Below are 17,712 nucleotides of genomic sequence, written 5' to 3'. Positions count from 1 at the left end.
GGGGGTGGCGGGTGTAAGGAAGAGCTGGGGTCTGTGTCCTGGACTGACCCGGACACGTTGACGCTGGTTAAACACCGGCCAGCTGATTACAGAGGCCGGACGCCCAGCTGGTTCTTGTTTGTCATTCAGCTCAACATTACCCCGTTGGAGCAGAGTGCGCGGGCGGGAACAACCTTGAAGAGGCACATAAAACAAGCGCGTTGCCATTAAGTTGTCATAGTTTCTAACTGATACGCATCTGACGGTCGCCGCAGGCCTATGAGGGCGCAGACACAACTATTGCGCCGACTCTCCATCAAGCAAACAGGCAAATAGACTGTTACTACCCGTCTCTTTGGGAGGGGGGGGGCACTTTGATAAAACGGAGAGATGGCCTGCAGATTTAGAGCCGCGTGTTGTCGCTGGGGAAGGAGAGGCTGGCCTTGGGGCACTGTGTCCAGATCCTGTCAGTGTGGAGTGCACTTAGAACTAAAGAAACAAACTGCTTTAAGTAAACCCCCCCCCCTCTCTCACTATCCGAGGGTCTACGGGGCTGTGACTGTGCAGCGAGTCGGCCCGGGACATTCATCACTGCCACCCGGGCCGGGGGGATAAAATATTCCTCCACTGGCTGCACACATTACTCATCTTTATATGGGCAGGGGGGAAGGTGTTTGCGGCGGAGCTTGTTCCAGGGGGTCTATCTGCATTTTCCATCGCTTCCCACTGTAAGCCAGACGAATACAAATGGCAGTTAACACGGGTGATGTAAAATGTGTCCCCTGTCGGCTCACCCACTGTCACCGCCATCAGCTCCGTCTGTCCCCGCCTGCCCTCCACACATCCGCCTCTCTGCAGTTCTGCTGAAACGCTGACTACTGTCCACGGTCACAAAATGGCAAAAACAAACCTGTGGCCATAGATGAAATAATACACAACCTCCAGTATTGGACGTATCGTCACGTTGCCAAAGTGTGTACACAACCACAAATATGACACACACCCTGCATATGACTGACATTGATATTTTGCTGAGACAAACAATGGTATAGGCTATACATGCATGGGAAGTATAATAACTCCTGTATAAGAGTTAATTAGCTTTGAAACTTAATTGAAATAAGGATTTCCTGTGATTCCCTTAGCACTGCTTGTTCCAGGGAAATAAATTAGTTAAATATAATAGAGGGTGGATTTCATATAGAAGACAAACTTCTTGAGACAAAAGCTCGAGTGTGAGGTGGTCTACAGTGCTGCGGTGTGTGGGGGGGGGGGGGCCACAGGGGATCCTCAGCAGTAATTCATTGCCACTGCAGATGTTCAAACAGTGAGGGGGCATCGATCCTGCGTGCTCTCCAGGAACAATGTTAAGCCTGAAGATGCTCTTTATTCAGACGTCTCTCTTCTTCCCTGTTCTTTTCATGCGGCCCGGCAGAAACTGCTTCTTTTATTTCTATTACACACAACCTGTGCTCAACACATCTGCCTGAAATTAAATATTGGTTTTCCTTGCTATCCCAACGGGCATATTGGCTTTTTCCGCACCAGCTGTGGGCAGATGGTGCGCTTTTATTCATTTTTAACAACACATCACCGTCTCTTAAAGATCTGGCCCTTCTAATTTCAGGTGTTATGCTTCATCTGTTGGTGCAAATCAAATATATATTATGGTGTTTCCAAGCCAGCGTAATTCCCTCAGAGGAAATTGTGGCTTTTAAATATCCTGCATGCACAAGATGTTTTCAAACCGGACCGAAACGGCAAGACTTCCAACATAGTGGACCGTTTAGCTTAAATCAAGATATCTTAGTAGTCGTAATACATCTAGCACAAATTCTTGCTGAGCCTCCGAAAAATTATACTTGTGAGCTGTTTATAAAATATTATCGTTTCAGTAGGAACCAAAGGGTTAAGGGACAAGAGTCAGAAAGTCTTTTAATGAGATTCAATTTGATGGAATAACACCAGACTGATCCTCTATTAGGGACAATTGTCTCTATGGAGCCGGCCAACAAACCACCAAGGGCCAGATTTATAAAGTGCACTGCACCTTTCATTCAATTTGTGTTCACATTTGCATGTAATTAGCACCTGATCCACAGCAGTGGAGGATACATGTGAGATCACTAAGCACAGAAATATTAAAGTGGTGCTGCAGAGTCATAAAGCAACAAAGGGCTGAGTAACACTGAGGTAAAATCAGCCAAACACACATAAAATCACAAATACTTCACAAAACAACAACTTTAGATCTCCCTTTGGTTGCTTTTCAGCGTATTATTAAAAAAAACATTATATTCAACAAATCAAAGCTGTTTATTTTTCCCAATGCTATTTGCACTTGCTCTTCAGAGGCAGATCATTTCCTTATTTTCTTAAATTGCTTGCTTACTCTCTTGTATTGTCTTTCAAAGGCAATTTATCTGTTCAACCATTAATTTTTTATGTATTTCTATGCCCCTGTGAATAGTCTTAATGTTGCTGCATGTTTTAAATCGCCTTAGAAATTGCATGAACATTAATGTATTCAGCAAATCGTAATCCAACTGCATTTACCTTGTATCACTGTATCTGTCACTTTTTCTCTCATCTTTGCTCCAAGCATGAAGATAAATTAAATATGAGCCCCCATCGAATCACTCAGAAAGCCAAAAGAAATCCCATTTCCCCCCCTCAATATTTTGATGTAGATGTCGAACCAGTGTGCACATGATAATCATAAACCAGTGTGTTGGATATTAATAGAAGCTCGTTTCCATAGCCTCGTTTTCCAGATCAGCAACATTACCCATTAATATTTTATACCAATGCTATAAAACCTGCGTTAATGCCGGTTGATCCCAGTGAATATATCGAATGAGCGATCCAGTCTATGTGTCCTTTGCAGGTCATTAACATGCACAAAAACGTATATTACAGGAAAGGGAAACCCCAAAGAGCATAGTAGGGCCCCTTTAAAAGCTCTACACTCAGCCCACAGAGCTAGCTGGCTAATGCTAACTGTAGAAGAACTCGCTGAGGATTGTGTCAAACATCTACTGTATGGCCAGAGCAACATCCGTGAAAACTGAACAAATGCCCATGTTACTCCGAAATGTCACCGCTTGCATGTCTCTACCCGCAAGACAAACGGTGGCCTTTAACTGAAACGTCTCCAGTGTCTTTTCCACCTGCAGTCATCTGCCAGCCCCCACAGATCAGCCAGCACAGAGCGAGGTGTTAATAGGAGAAAGGAAAAAAGACGTGACGTTTTTCCTTTCAATGGACAAACAACATAGGGCTCATGCTTCACAGAGCAACGCAAGAAAAAAGGAAATGTCGAAGTGACTTTTAAAAGTTTATAAAAATATCATGCAGAGCTGAAACGAGATTTGAATTGGGCCCTCTTCCTTTTTAGAGGGGCCCTCTCACCTCCAAAAAGGAATGAGGTAGTTTAAATGAGTGGCGCACTTTAGAAGCACTTCAGGCCAGGGTGAGTTAAAAAAAGGGGTCTGCAGGTGCATTTAAAATGAATGAAAATAGAAGCTTTTTTGGACAAAAAAAACACCAAAAAGTTCAATTCAAAATGTACTCACATGTTGATAATCACACAGAGTGGCCTTTTATTTGAAAGAGAACAACAACAAAAAAGGGACATGATTGCATGTTGCTAACCCTAATCCAGCACTAATCCAAGATTTCTCACAGTGTAGTGTTTATGCCTTCAAATGTTATGTTGCGTTAGCAACGGTGAACTCAAAGAAAATGGAACGGTTTTGTAGTACGGGCAAAACCATCTTCACCTTGGGAGCTACAATGGAGGCTTGTTATTCCACCTCCTGCTTCACTGTGATGAAATGAAGCGGACATGATATACATGAGGCTTTCTGCTACAACAACAAAAAAAGATGGCGCTCATTAGCCATGCCGCCCAACAGTCCTTGAGCTGTACTGGATGTAGCATGGTCGCCCCCCAACCACCTCCATGTGTGCTGCAGCAGTCACTGATCAACAAATGGTGGAGAATGGGTCCCAACAGGCGCATGATGTGGCAGAGTGGTTTGTTTGCACAATATAGCTGCTCACTGAGGGCAAGCTGCACAAACAAGGGTTAGTGCCATGTCGGGGTAACTAGGCCGAGCGTGAACATGCACATCTGCTCAGGCTACACACACACACACACACACACACACACACACACACACACACACACACACACACACACACACACACACAGCAGCCGTGGCTCGTAGTAAATGGTCATCTACCAATGAGAGAGGGTCAGTGGGTTCGAGCCAATGACATTCCATTTAAAAAATGTATTAAAAGCCACTCACAATAACTGTATTCAACCGTATACACAACCACTCAAAAGCAAGGTGAATTAGCTATCAATAAGCCAAACCATGGAATGGAAATGCTAGTGCATTGGCTTCTAATGAGCCCAAACTAGCAGAAATGTTACAAACTAGAATAAATCATTATGGAATATTCCAAATGCTTTAATTAAAAACATTTTTTTAAAGGATGTGGATTAAAATACACTTTTAAAAGTTTTCTTTTTATGTTAACTGTTCAAATGTAAAAAATAAATCTGGTAAAAAGGTTATTTATCAAACTTTTTACATTTTTAAATGTATACCACAATAAATTAAATGCCTAGAGGAGCATACAGTAATAAATGTGCATTGTATTTAATTATATTTATTTACATTTTAAATGTACCGTATGTGTTGTGGAGTTATGCAAGTTGTGGAATGAATATTATTGTTATATCACTGCAGTTTGCAAAAAATAATAGCTTTCTTCTGCAAGTGATTAGCATTTTAATATCTGTAAAACCTTGAGAAATCCCAGAAAAATAGGCTTTTCCTCACATTACTGCAGGCAGAGTGTGAGTCGTTCTCAGACTCGGGCTGCGGGCTCGCACACATAAAGTGGAAGTGCTGACTTTACACCCTGCGAATTACATAATCACTTGAAGTGTTTGGCATCAAGATGCAAGTAAATAAAACCGAGCTGCAGTGGAAAGTGTAGTCCTGGAGCCGTTTCCCGCTCTCTGTTTACCTCGGCTTACCTCGTTTTATCTCTGCCCTGTAAAGTGCTGCAAAGAGTGTTTTAATTTAACAGCTCGCTCCGACGCGGCACAGGAAGCTGAAAAATGAATTTTGGTCCTTGGAATAAATCACGGCTGCTGCTGCTGCAACATTAAGCTGTTGGAAGTGAAGGGAAATGCGGCTTTAACACGGCGCTGGTTTCACATTAGAGCCGAGTGTTGAGCAGTAAAACACAGCTAATGTGGGAGCGGCTGACAATTAAAAAACATACTCCAGGATTTGGTATTGTTCCCGACCCCCCCTCACTAAAATAAATCTCTCACACACACACATACCATGTATACATCACTTCAGGGGACATTACATTGACTTACATGCATTTCCTGGAGACTTATCCTAACCTTAACCATAACCAACACATGCCTGACCCTAACCCTTACCTTTAACCTTACCCAAACCAAGTCTTCACCCTAAAATTAATGATTCCCATTATGTCCCCATAAGGGAGGTGAGTCCCCACACATGACTGTGTAAACCAGGGGTGGGGAACCTCCGGCCCCCGGGCCGTATACGGCCCGCGAGACCAATTGGTACGGCCCTCGAGGTAATTTATAAACACACGCAAAAAAGAAAAAAATTAATGAAATCTAGACCGCAACAAAATTAAACAAGTGAGTACCTGTTTTTCCTGGCCAAGGTCAGGGTCCGTGAACACAACACGAGCCTAACGTGGTATATGTCTCGTCTCTGACAGGGGTGCAGTTCTGCTGGAGAGCACCAGAACGTCGCTCCGGCACTTTCACAAATTGCAGTACCCATAAGGAGCCGTACACATGCCGCAGTTTTTGCGTGGCTGTGTCTTAGTTGTAAGCCCAGTGGCGATCTGTTCATCTGTCATCTGCATACAGTCAATAACTTTGTTGTTATTAGCATCTGGTTTGCTAGCTATGCTAACGAATATAAGAAGCTTTTTCTCCAACCAGTGAGGTAAAGGCACATCTTTATATGATCATTATAGTTATAAAAAAATAAGAGAATAAAAAAACTATATATGACCCCTGTGTTCCTACACACGGTTTCACATAAAATCAAGAGGCATTACCGGTACACTTGACTAAATTCAACACACCCCCCTGGTTGGGAAAGGAGAAATCCTTTTTTTTTATTAGAAGGGACCCCCCTCGTACTGGGGTAAAAAAATTTACCCAACTTTAGTTTTGTCGTAGTTAGAACCACCCTTAAAACTCCTCCGTGATACTTCCTCTAGACCACGCTATGGAAGGAGAAGTTGTGGGTATACTTGTGTTGACATTCCGGCTAAAAATAAAAAGAAATACTATAAAATGTTTAGTGAGGGGAAAAGTTTTGCACAATNGCACAGCATGAAAGAAAGGCCAAATGAATGGGCTGTGATTTTAGTATTTTTAAGCAGAGGCCAATAATTTGTACGGCCCTCGGAGGATGTTGTAAAAATTGAAATGGCCCTTGAGAGAAAAAGGTTCCCCTCCCCTGGTGTAAACAGATTTAGGTCCCCACAACTATAGTAATGCTAGGCCACACACACACACACACACACACACACACACACACACACACACACACACACACACACACACACACACACACACACACACACACACACACACACACACACACACACACACACACACACACATGTATACATCACTTCAGGGGACATTACATTGACTTACATGCATTTCCTGGAGACTTATACTAACCTTAACCATAACCAACACATGCCTGACCCTAACCTTACCCAAACCAAGTCTTCACCCTAAAATTAATGATTCCCCTCATGGGGACCTCCATTATGTCCCCATAAGGGAGGTGAGTCCCCACACATGACTGTGTAAACACACACACAATCTAAAAGTGTCCAGAGTTCTCAGTCTCCGGGGTATTAATTATGCCCATGCCTGGATATTGTGCGCACACACACACACACACACACACACACACACACACACACACACACACACACACACACACACACACACACACACACACACACACACACACACACACACACACACACAGGGTTGGAAAAGGTTATTTTAAATGTATTTTGGTTAGTGTTACTAATTACCTGTTAACACAATGTTTCACAACACAAAAGTAATGTAATCTGATTACCTTACGTTACTTTTGTAACACCTCAATATCAAATGCAATGCAAATAAATAACAGAAATAAATATGAGATGTTTTTTGTAAATGTATTATGTAAAGCAACAACATTTATGCACATTTATATTATTATAAAATGTATTGTAAAATTGTAATACTTATAAACGTACCAGTAATCTGATAACATCTTTTTTTTTAAGTAACTGTAAGGGAATTTCCTTCTTTTGTATCCCGATTGTAAAACTTGTTACCGTAACTCCCCAAGCTTGCCAACACAAACACACATGGACACACACACGGGCACACTAGGGCACACACACACAGAGAGGAAACTCATCAGGAAATGTAAAAGGCTGGAACAGCATATTCCTCGCTGGTGGATTTCTCCTTTCAGCTTCAAATCAGATGACAAAGAATAGGCATCGCTTAATCTGTCATCCCACTTGAGGTGCAGTAAAAACTATAAATCCCTCCCTGATCCTCGGCTGCCAGGATATTTTGACATTACACCGGATTTCTGAAAAGGCCAACTCTGGGGATATAAAGATGATGGGCAGCGCGGGGAGCTCTAACTGGGATAGATGTGTCGCTCCCACTGAGCTCACATTGTACACACACTTATTAGAGGCCTTTTCTTCCACGCTCCTCACACATTTGCTTAGAAATAACGGGAAATAATGTACATTATCTGTATCTACAAAGTGCTGTTTGGTCGCGTCACATTCTGTGTTATATATCTGAACTTTGTGTGATTTATACACACAGTCTGGAGCCACTGAGGTGTGCTTCCCTGCATGTCCACCTCAACCCCCCCACACACTTGCCTCCCATTGCTTTCAAGAATCCATTAAACATCGCTCAGAGACACGCTGCTGTCTGGACTAATGTAGTGTTTCACAGTCCCGCTCTGATGAAAACCTTTCAAAACCCTGTTGGGTAAATGGATGAAGTTATAGTGCAGTATGTTTGGGAAATTGAGGCATTTTGGACAAAGGGCAATAAATCAGACAGGGGCGTATTTTAGATGAGTATTAAAGACCTTCTCCCTTATGGCAGGTCCAATCAAAACCTGGTACAATATACTGGCAGACATCTGCAAACAACAAAGAAAGTCAGGTGACATCACATCCAGGGGCTTCAAACTAGGGAATAGTGACCGATCCATACAGTATGGTGAGGACACCTAGACGCTAGGATACATCAACCTCATTGTGAAACAAGTCGAAGCTGAATCACATTGTCCACAAACAATATGTCCCGGATCTTCAAAGACATCTAGGCACTCAAAAAAAAGAGTGCCTTCAGGACAGGAAACAGGAAGGGACTCAAAAAAATTCAGAGAGCGCTTAGTAGCAAGACATCTAGGAAATAGGGAGACAGAATACAGCAGAAAAACTAAGGGAGTGTGGAGTATCACTGTACTCTACCTCCAGTAAACGGAGACCCTAAAGAGACTCTGCAATATTGACCAATCCCAAGAATATGTTAAAGATAACAAATTGCTTTATTGAAATGCCAATGACACCCTGTTCTCTTGAGGACAGACATGCTACTCTTACCCTTTTCCACAATAAAATATTTTGGACATATATTGGACAAATCACAGTTTGTTCAAGTGGGACAAACCCAAAGCAAAAAAGCAAAGCAAGAAAATGGCAGGAAGCACACCTGAACGCACCATGAAGTAAAATAAGGCTGATTTATGACAGTACAGACCCTATTTACTTATTTATAGTTTCAACTACATTGGTCACTGTAGAAGATAGATCAAAACAAGTACAATTTGTAATGTACATAAAGGAGTGCTGTTTACTGATTAATGCTCTGGCTCGAGTACAATGGCTTATTTTTTGGAGGAACTGAATCATTGGAGAAAAGCTACTATGTGCACCGACACAGGATTGTGAGATTATCCCTCGCCTACACTTTTTAATCTACCCCGTACTCCAGAGCTCAGACTACATTTAGCACGGAGCTGTCAAAGATCTCAGACACATGCCTTAATGTGTCCCACTGTCCTCACACTGTCCTAAAACAGCCCGACACTTCCCCCCAGGTGATGTTCAACATTGTGCTTTTCACATGACACACACAAAGTCTTGTTCGTGCAACCGCTGCAGGACGTAGGTGGGTAAAGTGCTCCCCACACCCACTCCAAGTCACAAGTACTCTCTGGAACAGGTGAGTGCAGAAAACAAGCCATTACGGAGGAGCCTTCAGCTGATAGCAATACAGGAGCAGGCTGTGCTTCTTTTTAGTGCTAACCTCCATCGCTCTTGTTTAACAGCACTCTCATCAGTGATAGTACGAAGCAGACCCTGTGTGTCCTCTCCTTCTGACAGCCCAGTGATTACCCCACAGGCAAAATCAGGGATTTATCTGAAGGGCTCCCATGTAATTAGCGCTCAGGGAAACAAGTTTAATTTCAGCATTGTGTTAATCTCAAGGGGTTGTGACTAGGGGTGTCACATTTATCCAAAAACATGATTCTGATGACTTTTCATTTAAAGGGCACGGTCTGACTCAGCTTAAACCTTTTGTGTTTTTAGCACTGGCCATAATGAGACAGTGGAGTGTTGATTCCTGAATATCAGAAAACTATTTCCAAGCCCTGAAATATTATCTCTTCAAGAAAAGGGTCTTATTGTATCACTCAATTGGGTCAAACTGCACAATCTTTCAAAATTTGACAGATATTATCTTCAAAGAACCACTTATAATTGTCAAAACAGAAGATGGTGCAATTGCTAATCAACAATTCTTCTCAGCAACACCACTGTGAATAGTTTCAAATATTTAACTACCAATCAGTGATAAGAGGCTGTAGCAGTTCAGGGCCGGAACAACTGGCAGACTGAGGGGCAAAACTGTTGACCCCCCTGGTTCCTGTCAGCGCCCATCTGCTATGGAAAACACAGCAGACTTAGCATTGAATCTCCATATATTTTATTTTGCCCCTGGAACCAGACAAGGTTTATATGGAACAACCCTGCTCCATGCTTACTAAGAACTACTCAACTCTCAAAAAGTTGCCCGGACCTTCTTTGACCCAAACTGCAGAAAATGTGCAAGTGTAAGATAAAACATTTCCTGTGGCTGGAAAATGACTTTCGGTAAAGTACAGCCTCGAAGTTCAAGGGAGCCCGGCAAGAGCAAGTATAGAACACAATAGGAAGCCACACAAAGACATACATGAAGAGGTAACAGATATAAGAAGACTCCGTTGGCTTACCGTCTTCCGTAGGGACGTAGATGTTCATGTAGAGGCAGTCCTCGCTCTGATCCTGCACGTAGGTCACCACTGTATCCAAGTTGGCGGTGAACCACACTGGGAGCATATCATTGAGCAAAAAGCGGTCCTCCAAGAACTGAGGACAAACCGGAGCAAACTGAGTAGCATTCCTGATGCCCGGCCAGGACATTGGCGGCTCGGGCGGCTGGAACCTCCGCTCCCCCGTCGGGGCCAGCGCGTACGGGATCCCCAAATACTGTTCCACTGGTCCCAGGATCTCATTGGGTAATGTAACCTTCACTCCCCGCAATTTCCCGTAATTTGTAGTGACCACGGGGGAATGCTGGGCCTGAGCGGCGGCCCCACAGATGGACACCAGCCCTATCCACAGCAGGAAGTTGGCCCTGGCCGTGGAGCAACACATCCATGAAGGGCCTCCTGGCGGTGACATGCTCCTGCGGTGCTGAGCCGGAGCCTGGCAGGTCGTGGTTAAGGTCCACCGGAGGGTCCTCGTGCCCCCCCTACCCCTCCACCGAGATGAACTCCTGATTCTCCTCAGGCTGCGAGCTGAGCAAAGGAGCCGCAGCCAATCAAAGCAGCTTCAGAGCTCCCCATCCTGAGAGCCTGCATGGAGACGGGCGGCTGCTGATCGGCTCACCTGTCCGGGTCAGGAGAGGGCCTACGACGCTCTGTGGTAACCTTGGCTCCAGCTTGATGGGATATCCTGAAAAACACACAAAGAAAAGATAAAACCTACTGTTTGTCTATTTTTGATTTCCTGTTAATGTCATGATCAGCCACAGAGCTATTCTCTGTTACCTCTTAGTCTTGTTAAAAGTTTTTTTTAAATTAATTTTTTCTTGTGAGTTAAATGCCTTAAAAGTCATCTTAATTCTCAAAATTAACTTATAAACTGACAATTCATTTGGTGGGTTTTAGAGAAATGTATTAATAAGTGGAGGCCTGCTGAGGTCTAGATGGGTTGACATCATTTGATGACTGTTATTTATTTTTTCTCTCTGTGAGGGAGTTTTGGAAAGCCCCCAGAATTAGAAATCAGCTCTGTGGCCTTGGGCCATCTCATGGTCTAATGATGAAAACTAGATGGCAACCCATCCATTAAATCAATTTCCTGAACGAGCTCTGGACTCATTCCGGCGCCCCAGGTCTGGAGACATCCTTCAAATATATATATTTTTAAATTTGAAGTGGTTTGGTTGGAGAAAGTCTCACACCTGACTGCTCCAATCAAAAGATACTGATTAATTACCCTTTCAGTCAAATAACACAGGATGCCACTCAAAGTCAAATCATTTATTAAATATCATGCTGACCAGCACTGACTCCTTTCTGATATCAAATATATATATGAAAAAGCAGCATGAATAAATGAGCTCAATTCAGCTAATAGAGCCAAAGTGCATGCCAATCTTTGCAAAGCAAACTGAACCGTTCTCCAGCTTGGATTAGTAATAGAGAACAGAGGATTTAAGTGGTTACTGACTACAGCTGTAGGGATCTGTCATGTAGGCCTGCCTGCCTGCGAACACATTAACTCGAACAGGAAAATGGCTGTACAGACACCACTGAGAATCCACATTAACACAGGTGGCAGCATGAGATGGAGCCGGCAGACATTATCACCGAATGAAGCAGAAAAAGGTTTATTATGTGTCAGGGTGTATTGGAAAGACGCCATCTCAGATGGGCACTGATCATCCTGTGCAGGTGCATGGATGCCAGTTAAGTTGATTTCCACATGATAATAAAACAGAAGGGATATGAACATCTTGTGTTGTATCGCCCCTAAAAGCTTCATTCCCTGTGTGAATGTCTTTCACTTCCCAACACCATTTCAACTTTTAGACATGCGCAGTAGAATCTTCTTTCCAGATAAAACTGTCTGTTAACAATAATAAACAAAAACCTCAGAATAGCCCAAAAACATCAATACATACACAAAAACGGAATAATTATAAATAATGATTAATACATTAATTGAAATGAAATTCAAAGATTATACTAACTGTCTTGCCAACAATAATGTTGAATTGAATCACCCCTCAGGTTACCAGCAATGTTTTTTTGTTAATTGGTTTAACCAAGCCTTTAAAACTAAATAGTTTTGTTTCTCTACCCTAAGGCGAGAGTCAGCAGCTGTGTTGCCATGGTAACAATCAATGACACCTGCTGACAAGTGGCACCGGCAAAAAAAGTTGTTCTTTCAATACTAACAAGCCCTTAAAAATATTTTTGGAGGAAACTAGTCTCTTAAATGTCTGCTACTGTTGTTTTCATGTCTCATTTCTGAATATCCCCTGAAAGTCTTGAGAGGCCGGCTGCACTGTAAATTATACGGAAAGCAGCACAGGGCAACTCTGGGTTATCGCTCTATACACATGGGTGACATCTTATTCACCTTAACAACCATAATAGCATTTTCGATATTTGGCTTTCGCACAAATGTTTGACTACCGATGACTCAACTTTCACTGAGACGCCAGAGGCTTTCACTGTTGGGGCAGGTCATCATACAGAAATCCATACTTTAGCTGATGTTTTCCGGGCTGGATTTACACTCACACAAAGACAGACACACATTTTTCTAAATTTGTACACTGATAGAATGTTGGTTTTACTTTTAGGACAAACAGTGAGACCATATTGGATTGTTTGCAATGGCCTAATCATGACTAGCTTTATAATATGTTATAAGTGTGAGGGACATTTCCAACATACAGATCATACATGTCCAGATTCTAGGGCTGATTTGTAGAATCTGAATCAAACATTGTGTTAGTCCACCACACATTCCATGGACACGATCATTTTAGAGGTTATTCAGGGGGCCAAAGCTACAGTTAATGAACCCTTCTCCAATGGTCTATATCGACATATGGATACATACAGATTAATTCAAAGCATAACAATGCATTTGATTTAAATGTAACAATAGTGCTGGGGTCAACACTGGAGTCATATCTGTAGAGGACCTAGGACTGATCCCTGAGGTTCTCCACCGATGATTCGTCGTCGATTGCAGCTAGATTATGCACACAAATAATTCATTAGTTCAATGCAGCATGTAAGCACAGTCCTGTATATACTTAAGAAATAAAGGCCTTTTCTTGAATGCCTCTAGCATTTCAGTTTACAATGTGCTTTAGTGTTGCACAGGGGACGTTAAAAGAAACACAACCAATTGAATTAGCACAAAGTGATTGCATAGTGGACCTGGAGCCTGTAGAGCTCCTTGAGAGTCAGATATGAGTTGCCCATTTTGACCAGTGTGTTATCCAGTATCACTTCAAGGAATATAATGGAGGAAACACTAAGAGTTAGACTCCTCAATTTTTTATTCTGAGCTGAAAGCCAAATAATAGGAAAGAAAAAGAGACAAAATAATACATTGCTTGTTTTGGTCTTTTCATGGTATTCGTTTCCAGTAAGAAAATAGTAGAATGATACCATATTTATCCATCTGATGCACAAAAGACCCCTAGGTTTTCCTAAATTCAAAGGCATTCTATCATCAAACTAAAGGACACTCACAGAGTCCTACTAAGAGTTATTAAGGCCATGGGTTACTGAACACAGGAACCCAAGAATAGAACATAATTGATCTTCATTTTCACCCCTCAGCTTCTCCTCCATGCACCCATTACATTTCACACATTTGCATATTAATAAGGACAATCTTTCTTTAACTCTCTGAGCTCATTGGTACCACAAGTGACAAAAAAGACACACAGTATGTGCTTATGTGTTCATTAAACAACCCCATGTATGGCACCTGTTTTGAAATGAAACTATATTTTCAATTATCCACATATCACTGCATATACGTAGATATCCTAGCAACAGGAGACAAACTGCCTTGAAGACATCATTTTTTTGGTGTTAGTGCAACCACAGGCTGTTCATCCTTGGCTGTTTGCCTACAAGAGCAGTTATATAATGATGCAATTTGCAACTATATGAGGAATATCAGGATATGTGTTTGCACATGGCAGCACGGGAACTGTAAAAGCAGTGAATGTGGCGACACTTTGCAAAATTGTTGCTCAATGTTCACTGAGGTGACACAGTATGGCTTGTACATGTTTCTGTGATAAATGGACCCTGTGTACAGTATGTGTAATAACGTGCGGTTTTATGACAACTTGTCCTTCAGAAGGCTCCGGGTGCAGAGCGAGCTCTCCTTGGAGGAGGCACACAGGAGATTGCGAACATTGTTCTCACTCTTAATGATTATATGAGATAAATCCTATGAATAGCAATGAAGGCGCTCTCTGTCATTTGCATTTCAATCATTATAAAATGATCCTTTCAGAGGCCCCCTGTCTTCCTAACTATGAAATGTCACAGACCTACACGACACCATCAGCTTATAATTACCGCATTTACATACTTGATATAAATACTGTACTTTATATACATTTACAGTATGTTGTGACTGTACGATCACAATGGGGGGGCAGATTTAATAAGATTTACTGCACATTACTGCCACTTTGTAGAAGATACTGTAGAACAGGGCTATTAAATGACACATTCAACCAGACATGTTGAGCGGCCTGTTTAGAACATGTTTTTAGCTGGTGTTGACATCAAATGCAAATTAGTACAGAATAAATGCAAAGGTCCTTAACCAAAAACACACTTTCTCAAATATAATATCCATCTCCCACACGCACACACATACAAACTTTTCAGACAGTTCATGCAACTTTACACATATCCATCATCTGCCGCTGTCTTATTGTTGTTTTTATTGTTGTGGTATAAAACTAACAATCTGTTTATCCTGATCAATCAAGAATCCATAGTCTAACAATGGCAAACCCGTCAGTGCCGAAAAAACAACTGCACAACTGCTTTGGTACCTTTTCATCTTAACAACAATGAACGTCTTCAAGGACATACTTTCGGAAAATAAAAGCCGGAATCCTTGGATGCCTCTCTTTATGATTGCTATTCAGCACAGATACAAATACTGGGCCTTCAAACTAATATCAATAACCATGTTTTTTCCAAGCATACTTCAGAAACATCCATCTATCCGTCCATTATCTGTGCCTGCTCATCGGCTGTGGCTCAGGACGTAAAGCTGGTCACCCACCAATCAGAATCCAGTCAGAACATGTGGAAGTGTCCTTGGATAAGATACTGAACCCTGAATTGCTCCCGAAGGCACCGCCATTGTGGTCGAGTGCGAGTGAAAGAGCGTTAGATTGAATGATGAGCAGTTTAGAACCTGTATGGTAGCCCTGCCAACTGAGTGTTAACGTGTGTGTGAATGGGTAAATGCTTGCATGTATAATAGAAGCCTTTTCAGGTGCTGGGAGATTAGAGAGCGTTGTATAAATGCATGTTCTTTTATCATTTATATTTTACAAGGTTGTTTCACACGCCAGTATACAGCTTGTCTTTGGACAATGGAAGGTTTAGGAAGTGCAAGAGACACATATAATGCATCTCACAAATAAATAAGGCATGTATGCTTTCACATTCTTACAAATGGTTACTTGGTTCCAAAAGCCAATTGAATGCATTTCTAAGAAGAAGAAGAAGAAGAAAATGAAGCTATTGTTCCCTTCCCCACCTCGGCAATAGACATGCCTATGAAGCAATTTGGGGTTAGGTGTCTTGCCGAAAGACATGTTAAATGTAGGGGAATGAAGCGTCAACCATCTGATTGGTAGATGCCAATTTACCAAACCCACATCCCTTGAGAAATAAGCGACTTCGTCATGAGCCATTAGAGTGGCAACGGAAGAAAATGACTGCCCAATCATAGTTAAGCGTGCATGCTGTGGTTAACGCTCCCCACACTGCTTTAGCTGAGTGCTATTCTGTGTAAATGTTCTAGTAATGTGACATGCTTGCTTCATGCTTGCACTCAAGAGGACCGATGGTAGCTCCGCTCCTGAGGTTTCACCACACTGCAAAACAGGGAATTGACCACAGGAACCAGAGTGTGATGAACAAAGGCTCTTTAAGTATGCGGGAAGAAAATTGCAAAACCACTTTTTATCCCAACATAGTTTCTTGTTTTAAACCCTGCAGGAAGAGATGCTGCTTTTAGCATCCAAACAAACATAGGACTGCAGTGAGGACTCACACTAACAAAGCCCTTAGCTATACTCTCTTCACTGTTCCAAATACAGCATGCATGATTAAATATTAAAGTCAACAGATCTATTATTTTACATTAGCACAGAGGAATAAATGTGAGTGGGATTGACATACAACCGGACGTCCAGCTGTGCGCTAATTCTCCCTCAGAGCTCCATTAGATCTCACAACACAATAAATTACTTTAATAGCAGATCCTGCTGCAGCTTCCACAATGCCTGTTGTTTCTATCCGTCAGTCACATGAGCACAGGTCACAAAGGCCTGCAGTGGAAATGACAACAACATGGAAGTGATAACAATGGGAAATGATTACTGTGTATGATGCAATGAATCTGCAATGTGATGGTTAAGCTCCAGTTTGTCATGTTTACTTGAAATGGTCAGATAAAATAAAAAAGATTGAAGGTAAAACAGTCTAGATTATTCTCTGTCAAAGCAATTTCCTGCACTTGTCCCGTGACATGTTCCAGGAATCCTCAATACTATTTGGGAACATGTCGGAGGAGATTAAGGAGTGATGTTTGCCTTTCCATTTTAAATGACATGACTTTCATCCTGGATGAACTGAGCAGTTTGTTGAGAGTGGACAGAAGCCAAATCCGAGGAAAGGGGGAAATGATTGATTGTGGTACATGAACAAATGTTTCTTACATTAACATGTGAAGCTGGGCTCGCTCAGTCACTGTCAAACTGAGAATTAGCATAATGTTCAAATGTCATGTTGGTGTGAATCGCACACCTGGAAGAGCATCTCTGCTTAAGATGGCGAAGGAATGCAGCATCAGCTTCAGAACGAGTCAAAGATAAACTGCACTGGAGGAAGATGTCACACTTTATAGAAATATATATGCATTAGAGGTGGATTTACGATCACCCCTGGTACAAAAGCAGTGCAAACCTGAGCAACAGCCGAATTAAGTCTAATCTTATATTTTCCACTGTGATACTTTTATTCTTCCATCCCCATGGGCTTAAAGTCACTGTGGACATGATTTAATCTCAGAGCATGTCTGTGCATGACAACACACACAAGGTCATCCCGTGTGGAGCTGCAGAACAGACAGAGCCCTGCCGTCTGCATGCCACCCAGTGTGAGCACCGGCTGGAAATCACAGCATTAGCAGCAGTGTGGCTGTGGAAAAAAAATCATGCATACCACAAACCTTATTCAACCCCCC

General features: G+C 42.2%; 1 protein-coding gene across 1 annotated transcript in view; it reads right to left on the bottom strand.

Moving 5' to 3' along the window:
* The window catches only part of nlgn4xa (neuroligin 4 X-linked a), a 76,066-nt gene that overhangs the window by 57,484 nt on the left and 870 nt on the right, over positions 1-17,712 (bottom strand). Inside the window, exon 2 of the mRNA XM_010778742.1 lies at positions 10,395-11,118. Coding sequence (XP_010777044.1) covers positions 10,395-10,845 — 451 coding nt within the window. The 5' untranslated portion in view covers positions 10,846-11,118. The remainder of the gene's footprint in view (positions 1-10,394; positions 11,119-17,712) is intronic.

Source organism: Notothenia coriiceps, unplaced genomic scaffold (assembly GCF_000735185.1).
Source record: "Notothenia coriiceps isolate Sejong01 unplaced genomic scaffold, NC01 NC01_scaffold00019360, whole genome shotgun sequence".
In the NCBI taxonomy this organism is placed as follows: domain Eukaryota; kingdom Metazoa; phylum Chordata; class Actinopteri; order Perciformes; family Nototheniidae; genus Notothenia; species Notothenia coriiceps.
This window is presented reverse-complemented; position numbering and strand designations above follow the sequence as displayed.